Below are 14,326 nucleotides of genomic sequence, written 5' to 3'. Positions count from 1 at the left end.
CTTAGCTATAACTAGGTAATTACATTTTCATAATTTTGACGAATTTTATAAAATGTTGACTTCAGATTCTTATGAACAAATTTTAATACATATTTATAAATAGCTATAATAACAACTTATAAGAAACCTTACACTGAATTTTCTAAATTTCTTATAGAAAATAATAACATTTTATGAACATTTAGAATAAGTATGTAAGGTTATTAGTCCTTAAATTATAAGAAAATAAGAAAATCAATTTTGTCAAAAACTAAACATTTTCGTTTTCTGTCGATTGATGTGATCTCGAAGACTTCAACACATTTCCAAACACATTGTTTGGATTTCTTAAGTTCCTTTTTTTTGCTTTTAATATTTGAATATTTTAAATCAAACTCATTTGCAGACTTTCTCAACTTCAGACTTGTCAATGATGGCAAAGATAGAGAACGATAGAAAAAAACACGTCCACGTAATAAGTGCGATCTATGCGATATCTATGCGATGTCTATGGGATGTTATTCTTGAATAATACGTGACACGGCGACCAGGATCCCATGTGCGGTGTCTGTTTATTCTCCGGAGGTTCGACTACGGTAATAATAATAATTGATATTATTCCAACATGGAAAACTGCGTGTAAAGTTATCGGTACCGATGACGGTCGGCGTCACAACCGCGGTAGTTCATACGGCCCTGGTGTGCACTGGCGTTTCGGCGTATCCAACGCGTCGGCGTACAGCGAACGTGTCGGCAGCACGGCATTTATTTGCAGCGCCCGTCACCAGGACCGCATGCACTCATCGTCAGTTCCTGAGGAGTGTTTTCCAGAGGCGCCAGGGCAACCGAGTCCGAGTCGACCGCCGAGATGGTAGAAATTATACGGTATATAAAATTATTGTCACTGTAATTTTGTTTTAGAAATTTTTTTAGAAATACGGGCTTGGGAGGGCCACTTGGGCCCCTGAAGCAGCCCCTGCGAGATGTAGCGTAGTGTATACTTATAACTACTTATAAGAAATAGTATTAATAATTGAATGACACTATTATGATAATATAGTTGAGCATTAAGTAAGAGACGTTTTGCGCAAACTTAACCAAAGCTGGACTATTTCAATTATACCATGTTGATTGTATCATGCGTTTGTAGAATTATATAGGTGGTACATGGTAAGCTGTTCATAATGTGTTGCTATTATAACGTTTAAAAATCTTATGAGACTAAAGCCAAATTGAATTCCTGCAGTATAGTGGCGTGACAATGACGATAACTTCACCGAAACTATAAATGGAGACTAGTCAGTATATTATAATTGTGGTCACTAGTCACCCACTCAATTTATTTGCTGAGATAATTTTGGAATTTGATGACGCAAGATGATGAGAGCAATATTACGGTTGAACTCCAAGAACGTAATATAAAAAAACGTCGTTTTTCAGAAATCATTGATGTCGCAATTAGCGAAAGTGCATTATAAGTATGTAGGTACAATTTATGGCATACATTGTTTACGATTATTCAAATGTTATGATTTTTTATCATACCTTTTAAATTGTATTAGGTACTGAACCATTCAACCATCAGAGTTAATATGAATGATTATTAGGAATTGCAGAATGCTTATCGATGTTGAATTTATTTTATAGATATAATATTTTCACTGGTGCACCCTGGTTCATGTCAAACGAGACCCTAAACTCCGACCTCAAATTACTCTCCATCAACAATACAGCTGCTATCTATTACAAACGCTTCCACGCCAAACTTCAAACCAACTAATCAATGAGTTAGCTTCGCTAACACTTCCAGGTAACCCAATCAGACGCCTCAAGAGGAAATGGTGCCGTGATTTGGTGACTTAAGTTAAAACTTATACATTTAAGAGGTGTCACAAATGTGTGTTTTCCTCCTCATGTAAATATTCGTTGTTAACTGCTTGTAAATTATTAATATTACTTATTGTACATACTGTATAGATTGTAATTCTTCAAATAAAGTAATTATTTAAAAAAAAAAAAAAAAGATATAACATTATATAGTATTTATAATCTATGCATGAATTAGTCTGCATTCAATCTTTTTACTAAATAATAATATATTTTGTCCACTTAGTACAGATAACAGAAGGCGTTGAACTTCTGCAACCAAACATTCGTCCAGCAAACAGTGTGGTATAGTTGGTATTATAATATTACAATTGTATTACAACTATAATTGATTGCAAGGGCTTTCAAAATATTAAATAAATGATAATTTTTGATTAAATACATGCGGCATAATATTATCTTAAGTGTAATTTGATAGTGGTGGTGATTAGCACCCCAGCTTTGAAATTAGCATTGTCCTAATAATTTATACCATGGCAAATGCATTTGTGGACTAGATGAAAAAATAAGGGGCTTCAGCACCCCCGGGTTTTTTATTGAAATTACACAACTGTTGTATTATTATATTATTTACTTAATTCCTCAAATTGCGCTAAATTTCTAAATATTATAAACATAAAACCCGTTAATAAAATTATGACGTACAACCCGTTACCTCAAGAAATAAAAAGTTCTTTACTAAATATATTTATTATGTGGTAATTAAATATTGTTACTTTATTATATTATAATATTATAGTTTATATATTATATGTGGCTTGGCGTGGTGCATTGGCTTATCCCAGTCGCGCAATACAGAGTATATAACGAACGCAGCTACTAGTTCCCGGATGGTTGACCATCGTGGTTCGTAGTACTTAGAAACTTGCCACATAAACACGTTTTGCTTACCTACCGTAACAAAACCTTACCGTACCAACCTTATCAACCACAGTGCATTAATTTTTAAGTGAGTTATGAGAATTTTGAAACATTTATATTTTACATACTGATAACTCACTTGAAAATTAAAATATCGTAAAAAACCAACGAGAGGGCACAGATAATTTTGTTACCTAAAAGTTTGATAATAGATCATTTCACTCTAAAATCAAAAATAACAGCACCCTATTGAAACTAGCGAACGAAAATTTGCTATGTCGTACATTTGTAAGACGGAGACAACACATGCGGGTGTAGCGTCCTCTTACAAATATAAAATATAGTAAAAACTGTTTTGCGCGGGAAAGAATCATTCAAGCTGTAATCTAAGCTAAGCAACCAAATTTTCACACAATAATTAATAGGAGAATATTAATAGAGTGCAACGTTTTAATATTTTTCAGATATCAGAACTAAAAAAAAGTTATTCAAGTTTGAAAAACACAAAAATAATGAATTTTTAAACAATAAGAATATTTTTTGTATTTGTGATTTCGAAAAATTAAAAACAACATTAAACTGTAAATATTCTCCATTTTATAGTGTGAAAATTTGATTGCTTAGCTTGGATTACAGTTTGAGTGGCTCTGTCTCGCGCAAAACAGTTTTTGCAATGTTTCACATTTGTAAGACGAAGACAAAACATGTGCTGTAGCGTCCTCTTAGTAATTACTAATTAGTGTAGTAATTTATTATACTATTATTAATACGATGTAAACTATAAATAGGTCATACCTAGCATAACATTTATCTAAATGTTTTAAAATCGTAATTTTTACATAAAAACTTAAATCGTTATTCTTCGTTTATTCTTGTATCATATTATATTATGTTATTATTTATTAATAATTTAAATTTTATGTCAAAAAAATATTATTGTTATTCAATATTGAATTTCAAATGTCTATATGAAAAATAACAAGTTTATATTAGAATTTTAGAATTTTTGGTTCCAGTATGAACTTCTTGTGTTGAATCTTTTATTCTACTTTCAAACCTTCGCTTAAAAAAATTGAACACAATAAGATGTTTACTACAAAATAATTTGCAAATTTATTAAACTTTAAATGTTTAACCTTTAATATTTTTTATAGACACAATTGCAACTTATGGGGAACCTTGTATTTAATTTTCTAATTTTTTAATCATGAGAAAATTGTTTTATCAATATTTATTATTTATAGAAAACAATTTAAAGTATCAAATGTCCATAAATAGATAGCTCAAAAAGAGTCAAAATATTTAAAACTTATACCATGTGTAGAAATATAAGCAAAACGTTGTAAAAAATATAAACATTTGGCGGAAACTGAAAATCCAGAGTATCTCGACGGTCATTCGTTTTTTAATTACAACAAAATAAGAAAATAGTTTTGTGAGAAATCGATAATTTAGTTTGTGTTTCCTATTTAGACAACATTTTAAACTATAATTTATGAAAGTAAACTCATTTTTTTTTTAAATTCAGTTATGAGAAACCTTGTATACATTTTCAAAATGTTGGTATGATTATTAAAAAATGTAAAAGTTTTTTACTACAAAATAATGTTGAACATTTTTCACGATTTTGACGAATATAAACAAATTTGTTGCATATGAATAACTTATGACGATCCTTATATTTAAGTTTCCATTTTTTCGATTGTTAGAACATTTTTTATTGATATTTATAAAAAAAAAACTAAAATATCAAAATGTCATAACATAATATTGTTTACATTATTAAAAAGCTCAAAAAGCTATCAACAAAATATTTTTAAAATTGTATCATGTATGTATCTATAGAAAACAAAACTTATTATTTTTTCCGAAAAATACTGGTAATGTTCTATTTTTACCCCTAAAAAGTACCAACTAGATCAATTTAGTATTTACCATCAAAAAAGATCCCTCAAAATGTTAATGATCAAATCATATTTTCTTAAATAATATATCGTGTATCGATGCGAGACAAATAAAAATACATCATTGTAAAATCAATAAACTCATCGCTTCGTTCAGAATCTAAAAGGTCAAAAGGGATCGGTATTTTGGTATTTTACTAGACACCCTTATAAAATTTATTTTTTATTTTTTATAGTTATAGGTGCACTGAAATGGATAGTGAAGTTAGAATTTGTCAGTTGGACTTCAGTAACGGCAATCGCATCAAGTCGGTGCGCGTAGAGCGTGCAAATAAGTGAAAACAGGATCAATAGTTCATTGATGGTTCACAAATCACAACTACGTTGTTGTCAGAAGTTATGTGGTGTGCTTTTTATCGTAATAATTCGTAAGACCTCTAGTGCGATTATTCGTGTTACTATTTATCTAGCAATGTTACTAGAAGTCCGTAGCCCGTAGGACCTCAAGTTTTGCGATCGGAGTCTGCAAGCGTATGGTCAGTGACTACTTATTATACGTAACTGGTAAGGTCTACCCAAAGGTTAGGTATTCACTTATTAGGTTACCTGTTCCTCTCAAATGTCATGGTATTTATTTTACTGGCCCCGTAGAGATCGCTTCCTCCCTTCATGTGGACTAATTCCACCACGGGGTTTTGGGGGCCGAGCCGCCTTTATTCAACTCTAAGTCCAACCTTGAGTTTGGCCACCGAAGTCGGCTAGCGTAGGGATTGAGTGCGATTATTCATGTTACTTTAACTGGGAATGTTACAAGAGGTCCATATAACTTCGAGTTTTGCGATAGGAGGTGGTGCCGTAATCAGTGACTAGACACTTCAGCACTTGTCATACTTCACTGGCAATGGTGCACGTTAAAATAGGTATCTTCATCACTGTTAAAAATTACTTAAAATACATAGCAAACGATGCATAGCTGTGCAAGGTTTATATAGATATTACTGTATTAAGATATACTATATCCATACATTATATAGGTACTTATAAATTCTATTTTATTATCTATAATTTATAAAACTTGGTAGCTGTAAAAAGAGCAGACTCATACAGTTATATTAATACTAATTATACATAATATTAGCTTACTAATACTTCGCTGCCCGGAAACCAATAATAATTATTCTAATAGCTTCAAAAGCCATTGCAACCATTAATAAACAAAATTTTCGATCGGAAATCTCAAAAAATATATAAATGGTTGCCATGGTAATATGGACATACCGACACACAGACAGATATAAATACATTCATTTTTATATATTATAAATATTACCTTTGTTATAAATAATTTTAGTATCGTATAGTTATTATTAGCTATTACTCTATGACCCGGCATCACACTAATAATATTATAGTATCCAACGTGTTATTACTTATTCTTATTCTAGCACTGTGCCACTGTGACTGTAGACATGATTATCGTGACAAATAATAAACTTTCAAGGAGTAAGGACCACAACTTCAAAATCATGTGCTACTCCGCCAAATCCTTACTTCACCATCATCTTTAGTATATCTAAATACATTAGTTAAAAAAAAATCCATAAATGGGGTGTTCGGTAAAGTAACAATGTTCCTTTTAAAACATTTATCTTCGAAAATTAATACATTTAAAAAAAGAATACCAATCAATCAATACACTTACAGTTTTTTTTAAATAATTAATTATAGATGCATTGTATTTGTTGTGTGTGAATAATATTTTAATTTTTAACTGAATAGGGGGCAACATATTATAAGAACATATAATATTTTTAAACACATTGAAAGTTATTATTTAACAAAATAATGTCCATGGCATTGTAGAAATTTTCAAAAGTTAATTAATCTTTTATAATTAGTATTATTGCGGTTCTCTATGAAATTAATCTTAAACATTGTACTTGTAAAGGTAAAGTAAACATTTTACTAATAGGTCGTTGATAATGATATTTTAGTATGTTTTATATGTCATTGTGAAGTAGGTACGCATCATGTGATATGTCTGATTAAGTACTTACCTGTTTGTATTATCATCATGTTTGTTCATTATAGAGAATACTGTAATACAAGGTAGGTATGCGATTGAGATTTTTCTTCAACACAAACAATAATTATGGAGAGTAAGTAACTTTTTGTTTTTTCTTTTTCATATATAAATATATTAACTAAACTGCATACCTACTTAATATAAAATTATATTGCAGAACGGACAGTCTTATGGTACATGGCTTTCTGGGGGTTTGCTATTAATTACATGTTTCGAATGAATATTAATATAGCAATCGTGTCAATGATTAAACATTCAATACCGAAAACCAATGTAACTATTATACAACATGAGTGTCCCAGGAACACTGAACAGTTGACGTCAAACAATACTTTAGCACCAAATATATTTACGGTGGACCTAAATGTAAATTTTATAATAATAATAATAATAATAATAATGATAATTTTATCATGATCTATCTGTAGCGTTTCGTGATTAAAATGTCGACGAATCGTCATATATAAAGCTTATAATATGTAAAGACATTATTTTAGTCATCAATCGTAGTACCTACTACTAACCTAACATTACTAACCTACTTCGTATATTGTTTTAATATGCTTAAATTATCAAGGACAATAAATTCGAATGGAATGAACATCAGCAAAATTTAATACTTGGTGCATTTTTCACAATTAACTGGATGATGCAGTTACCAGGTGGAGTCTTGGCACAACGATATGGTACGAAAACTGTATTTGGTATCAGCAACGGTGTGGCGGCGATGTTGTCATTTGCAGTACCTGCAACGGCAAAATTCAACTATAAAGCACTCGTGCTTCTTAGAGTAGTTCAAGGACTCATATCCGTAAGGCTTTTTATTTTTTAAACTGACGTTTTATATTTTTATTTAATTATTTTAATTAGGGTCCATCTTGGCCTTCAATGCACACAATGACCGCTAATTGGATACCCGCACACGAGAGAAGTCGATTTGTTTCAGCGTATTTAGGTAATTCAATACTTTCGCCAAAGCTAAATATGGTATTTACAATAATATTATGATATTAATATCGGAAGACAAAAAGATATTCAAATGATTTCAAAAAAATATTTTAGAAATTGATTTACAAGTTCTTCGATGTATTTCTTATGATGACCGAGAGCTAAATCAAACAATTAATAATAATATTATTTTTCACGATGGTATAAAAATAAAAGGAAACTGGAAACTACTGAACTTGATATTGTATAGTACCTAGGTTTTGAACGTATCTTGTCATTGTAATGACGGTGATAGATATTTTGTGATTGCATACTAAAAACGATTCTAAGCAGACACGGCGTGTCAGCTTATATGTCTATGAATATTTTATAATTTATTTATATTAATATTTTTCTATTAGGAAAACATATCGTTGAACTAATTTTTGCAAAACATATTGAATATATAATATTATTAATGATTCTTCTGCTCCTTGAGTCTGGTTTTAAATGCCATTAAATAATAATACAAGTTAATATTACTATAGTAGGATGAACAGACCAGTGATTGACAATTAAGAATTTTTTTTGGTATCAAAATGTGTTCATAAATTGGTTTTCAGCATTATAGTTACACAGTTTAGATTTTAATATTGGGACAGCTGTTTATTATTAAACTAACCTTTTTTTTTTTATCTAAAGGCAATATCGTCTTGTCGCTTCAACCAATCCTCTCTATTCTCCGCTAGTCTCTTCATTTCTATATAGCTCCCTAGCGATAATAACTTCTTTATATTTCCAAGATTTGTTTCTCTCGGCCGTCCTCTTCCTCTTTTCCCATTTATCTTCCCTTCCGTAATATTTGTAAATAACGTGTTATGTCTCATAATGTGACCGAAAAACTTGGCTTTTCTTATTTTCCATCATTTTGATAATTTGTCTTGGTTCTTCTATCATATTTAACACTTCTATGTTCGATTTCCTTTCTCTCCAGCTAATCTTCATAATTTTCCTCCATGCCCACATCTCTAATACTTCCATTCTTCTTTTGTTTAGAGTGCTTAAGGTCAATGTCTCACTACCATATAACGCTACACTCCAAATATACATTTTAATAAAAATATTTCTAATTTTTATTAATAAGTGTCTGCTTGTTTAAAGATTTTGTTTTTTAGTAAAAGCTTGCTTAGCCAAAGCTATTCTTCTCTTTATTTCTGTCATGTATTTATTATCCTGCGTTATATAGTTACCTAAGTAGCAAAATTATTTGACTTCTTCAATAGGTGTGCGGTGTAAATTGATGGTTCTCTGCATTATTTTCCATGTTTGTCTACTATTAGAATTTTTGTTTTTTTGCCATTTATTTTTAATTGAACTTGTTCTAGTGCTATTGATAAATTTGTCAACATGTTACTCAAATTGCGTTTGTTTTCAGCTACTAAGGCTATATCGTCTGCGAATCGTATGCTGTGTATTTGTTTTCCATTTATTTTCACACCTTTACTGACATTAAACTAACATTAAGAAAACTATAAAAAACCAAACTACCATTAAACATATTAGTTTATTTAAAAAAAAAATAATAATAAAAAAATACTAAATAAAAAATGTAACATGACTACTATAACAAATCAAAAATAGTCAAAAATTGTAACATTTACCGATGGAAAATATTATCATATTAACATCCTGTGAAAATTTAAAACATTTACGGTCATTAGTATTTGAGTTACACTAAAATAAAATCGATTTTGTTAAAAATTGGTTTTGCATAACCAATTTTTAATAATAAATAAAAAAATTATTTATTTTTGTCTGAATTTTCTTTTTATGTGTTGCACGACGCGTTTAAAACTACTTTTCAATTTTGACCTTTTGAATACTCCACCTAAATTCGCTTTCTAATCAGAAAACATGCTGAAATCGAAAATCTAAGAAAAATCAAGTATTGTATTATCAAATAGTATTATTATCAAAATTTGATTAACCTAATTGGTGTAATATTACAAATTTAATGTTTTGTATTTATCAAAATAACCATATTATACAGAAATATAGATATGTATTCTGAAGCTCATATTTTTTCTTTTTGTTATATACGAAGGAAGTTCGATCGGCACAGCAGTAACATATATCATGTGTGGATATCTCATCGCCACGTTTGGTTGGGAGAGTGTATTTTATGTTAGCGGAGGACTTGGCCTATTATGGTCTATTTTTTGGATTTTACTGGTCTATGATACTCCTGCCAAACATCCTACTATCAGTATTAGAGAAAGAACATACATAGAAAATTGCAATATAAAAACCATCCAATTTAGAGCAAAACCGGTAAGAAAAATCATAGTTAAAATAATAGTAGGTAATATAATATAGGTGCAGTTATTTAAAATGCATGTTAATATGTTATTACTATTTAGTTTATAATATTGTGGTAGGTATACCCTGAAATTTTATCGAATCCCCGTATTTCTGAATGTACATTTTTCTGAAAGATAATTTTACGAAAACCAAAATATAGTATCCATTTTTCGAAAAACTATTTCATAAGAACAAAAATTCCAAATTTATTTTCTATATTTAAAAATTTTGTTGTTAGGGTTAGGATTGTATATGTAGACTGTAGTGCGTATGAAATATTGATGTTCCCTAATTTATTTTTATTTATTTTTCCATTGTTTTTGTTAAATGTTAAAAATGAATTATTAAAATTTTTGAAATTATAGTGATAAATACTGATAATAATATTATGTTGAGTGTTATTGTTTGCAAAAAATATAGACGATCGCCCATCAAGAGTTATAGACTATAATTATAGTTATTACTCAAATCCTCACCCTTATGGCCTTATATACCTTTTATCTACTTAAAAATGTATAACTATGACTTAAATTTAAAATTGTATATTACATGGTATAAGTTGGTAAGACATTTGAGATTACTAAATTAGGTAATATAAACAGCTATTACACGATTAAGCATAAATCAATGTACGGAACGATTGAACAATTTTGTCAAAGTATCAAAGGAAATATTATGTAGAAATACAAAACAAAACCTTCTCGATTGAGCATGAAAAGTTTTGCGATGTTGCAACTTGTCGTTTGCCATGTTAATCAATTCCTATAACTATATTATTTGGTTACGGATTTCGTTCTGTGGTATAACATACAAAATTTTCTTCGCTCAGTGTAAATTAATTATTATCGATCATTATGTTTAAAATATTCTTAATTTTCTAAATTATGTAATTAATAAATTGCTTCATTCAGAGATATGTTGGTAATTTAAAGCGATGAATTTAGAAGATCAGTCTGAATAATTTCGATTGACTTTGTGGACATTGATTCTTCTACTTTTATTTAGCAATTTTTTCTCAGAAATTGTGTATAATATATTTTAGATTCTGAGCGGAGCGATGAATGTATTGATTTTACAATGATGTGTGTTTTTTTTCTATAAATATCAATAACATTTTATTTGCCGGGTAAAAAAGGGTGAAAATGTAATATAAGGCTCCTGTATTGTTACAATAGCAGTTAAAAAATATTAAAAATACATAGGCACAATTTTTTTTTATAAGCATTTAAATTTTGAATTTCGACAAAATGTATCAAATTTAAAATTTAATAATTATTTTGTAGTTAAAAATTTATAAAATGTAAAATTATTACTTTTATAGCTAAGAATTGAAAATTTAAAACATGGTTCCACGTAAATAGGTTATAGTATATAAATTACATTATTCACAATAATATCATCAAATATACTTAGTGATATCATAGGCTGGCTGACCGTTTTCGCTCAGAATCGTTTTTCTTATACAATGATATTAATATATTATATCATAATTTAATCAAAATTTAACACCATCCATTACAGTGACCCACTTGTAACCTACTATACAGCAGAGCAACACCCACTTACCCACCTTTTTTCAGTTTAATTTTATGTCATTCAGAAATTTCAATCATATTGCGTATTTCCGTTTGTTTAAAGCTAGGTAAGATAATTATTGCCAAATATTTATTAATAGTACAACTCTATCTCAAAAGATCGTCTTATTTTTTGTTCGCCAATTAATTTATAGTAGTACAAATTTACTATAGCCAATTTTTTGACCATCTAGGTCAAATCATTTCACATAGTGAGACTCTGATTTATTCGTGAACTGAGGCATATTAAAACTAAGATACATATTATATTATAGTGCTGTATTTTATATTTGTATTTTTTTTCCTGGTCATTGGTTACAGATAATAAATGTATACTTACATAAAAATGGATATTGGTTTATCCGAAGTTAATAGACTCATGACTAGAAAGTTTTCCTAAAAGTTATATCAATAGATTCCTTGAGACTTGGATGGTGTTTATAGCTTATTTTGTATTTTTATCAACCTCTATAGGTAACTAAAGGTTACGAATGGGTGAACACACATACATTTTTTTTGAAACGAATAAGTTTCAAAAACATATTGATATATATTTTGTAAAATTTCTTTATAAATGATTTACAATACCTATAAATACTATAAGATAATGTAATAATTTATTAATATAATTGTATTAAAACAAATGTTATTATTGATATTTCTGTTATTTTGTGTTATTGTATACTATTATTTGAATACTGTTGCAGTCGCCAATACCTTGGAAATCATTACTTTTATCTAAAGCAGTGTTGATTAATTTAGTGACTCAAACTGGAGGTCTCTGGGGCTTATTCACACTTGCAGCTCAAGCTCCATCATATTTTAACTTTATTTTAGGCTTAAATATAAAACAGGTAGGTACCTATAACATGAAAATTAATAATCACAACTGTAAAAACAATCGTTTCTCAGACAGGTTTATGGTCTGGAATGCCTCATTTTCTTCGATGGGCGTTTTCTTTTGGACTCAGTATGATATGCGATCGTTTGGTGAAAACTAAAAGAATGTCTATGACCAATGTACGCAAAATGGCCACATTATTTTGTAAGAGACTGTTAGCTTTATAATATTTAAAGTGTTACAGCTAATTTGTTGTTTTATAATATTTTTTGTGTGTAGGTAATGTTTTACAAGGGTTATTTATTTTGGGTTTTTGTTATTCTGGATGTGATTCAGTGGCCGCAGTAATCATGCTTTTCAGCGCAACTGCTGTAAACGGCGCAATATCTTCTGGAGCACTCGCTGCAGTGGTGGATATTGCTCCAAATTATGCGGGTAAATTTTTAAAATACATTTAAATCGTGCATCTAATATTTACTATATGGAAACGGTGCAATGATATTTTAAAGACCTTTGAATTCAATGATAAATCATTGTATAAACAAACATTAATCTGAGTGCCTCTATTTCTAAACCTTAAATCATAATATACAATGGATAGAGCCATAGCCTATCTCGTCTATGTAAACAATTTGAAGCATATATTAGCGACGAATCGCTGATTGAGATACGTTATCATGCGCAAATATACTCGTTACATATATGTATATCACTCTTTATCATTTGTATCACAATTCACAAGCTATCACTCATGAATTCCCAGAGACTTAATCACCATAGACCTATAAACTAATGGACAGCGCATTCCACTCCACCCTGCCCTCAATGTACGGGAATCATATAAGAGAAAGAAAGAACAAAGAACAAAGAGAGAAAAGAGAGAAAGAACAAAAGCGGGTAATCATAGACGTATGAATCTAATACTATATTTCCCCCACATTCTATTTTCTCTTTTACTCTATATCGTACTCCTGACCTCTCTATATAAGCGCTGTCCATTAGCTTATAGGTCTATGGAGAATACAGTTATTAGCATAAATATGCGACAAGCGTATACACGCATGCGCAAATAGCACATCTCAACCAGTGACTCATCAATTTTATGTGCTTCAATTATTGGGACATAGGTTAGTATATGATCCGAGTTCCAAGCATATATTATAATAAATATATATTACTATTAATAATACCAAATATTATAGTCAATAAAAAACGGTTGGCTTAACTAATTTTTGTCAGACACTCCACGTATACCTACTATATACTATAATAAATAATAATAGGTATCATAAAATATTATATTGATGTTATGAGCTTGTAACTTGTAAGTCAATACCGTTCGGATGTACCGTAGAACTGTATAATAGTACCAAAACGACAGGAACAGGATCGTTTTACCTATAAATAAATAGCTTGAAATTAGTCTAAATATTAAAAAAATTAATTTGTATATTTAAAACTATAACATACGTAATGGTGAAAAGTCTCTAAGATTAATATTTTTGAAATTTCAAAAAAAAAAGGTGGGTAAGTGGCATTGGCGCAACTAGACATTTGAAGTAAGGGGTGCTTAAGCTCCACCTTTTTTTTGTGACTCGATGGGACCTATCCGACCTAACATCACTATTTGCCTATATGTTTGCTTTTATTAACCACTAAGACAAAACAAAAACCATAGTTCTGAATTTCTGGGTCTACAGTACAAATTGTTTTTAAAAACAGAAACAAAAAAAAAGTCATAGGTACTTGATGTGGACCCAGAGTCCCAGAACAAAAGTCACTTAAAATTAATTTTTTTTATTTAATTTTTAATTTTTTTGTTATAATAATATATTATATTTATTTATATGTTTTAAACATTATTTTTTTAGTTGAATGTTTTCATCATCATCATTATATCCATCGT

The 14,326-nt window shown here is 29.4% G+C and overlaps 1 protein-coding gene and 1 long non-coding RNA gene across 2 annotated transcripts in view; both read left to right on the top strand.

Annotated features, from left to right (window-relative positions):
- Positions 1-211: 211 nt before the first annotated feature.
- LOC107884035 lies at positions 212-1,936 on the top strand. Its single transcript, XR_001679666.2, has 3 exons — positions 212-1,149; positions 1,226-1,461; positions 1,627-1,936. It is a non-coding gene; the product is annotated as an uncharacterized LOC107884035 (long non-coding RNA).
- A 4,716-nt stretch (positions 1,937-6,652) lies between these two features.
- The window catches only part of LOC100164217 (putative inorganic phosphate cotransporter), a 10,601-nt gene continuing 2,927 nt past the window's right edge, over positions 6,653-14,326 (top strand). The window contains exons 1-8 of the mRNA XM_001946676.5: positions 6,653-6,790; positions 6,875-7,083; positions 7,295-7,528; positions 7,588-7,672; positions 9,749-9,975; positions 12,287-12,433; positions 12,492-12,624; positions 12,700-12,855. Coding sequence (XP_001946711.1) covers positions 6,784-6,790; positions 6,875-7,083; positions 7,295-7,528; positions 7,588-7,672; positions 9,749-9,975; positions 12,287-12,433; positions 12,492-12,624; positions 12,700-12,855 — 1,198 coding nt within the window. The 5' untranslated portion in view covers positions 6,653-6,783. The remainder of the gene's footprint in view (positions 6,791-6,874; positions 7,084-7,294; positions 7,529-7,587; positions 7,673-9,748; positions 9,976-12,286; positions 12,434-12,491; positions 12,625-12,699; positions 12,856-14,326) is intronic.

The sequence above is a fragment of the Acyrthosiphon pisum genome, chromosome A2 (genome assembly GCF_005508785.2).
Source record: "Acyrthosiphon pisum isolate AL4f chromosome A2, pea_aphid_22Mar2018_4r6ur, whole genome shotgun sequence".
Classification (NCBI taxonomy): domain Eukaryota; kingdom Metazoa; phylum Arthropoda; class Insecta; order Hemiptera; family Aphididae; genus Acyrthosiphon; species Acyrthosiphon pisum.
Note: the sequence above shows the minus strand (reverse complement) of the source record. Positions and strands in the feature narration are given on the sequence as shown.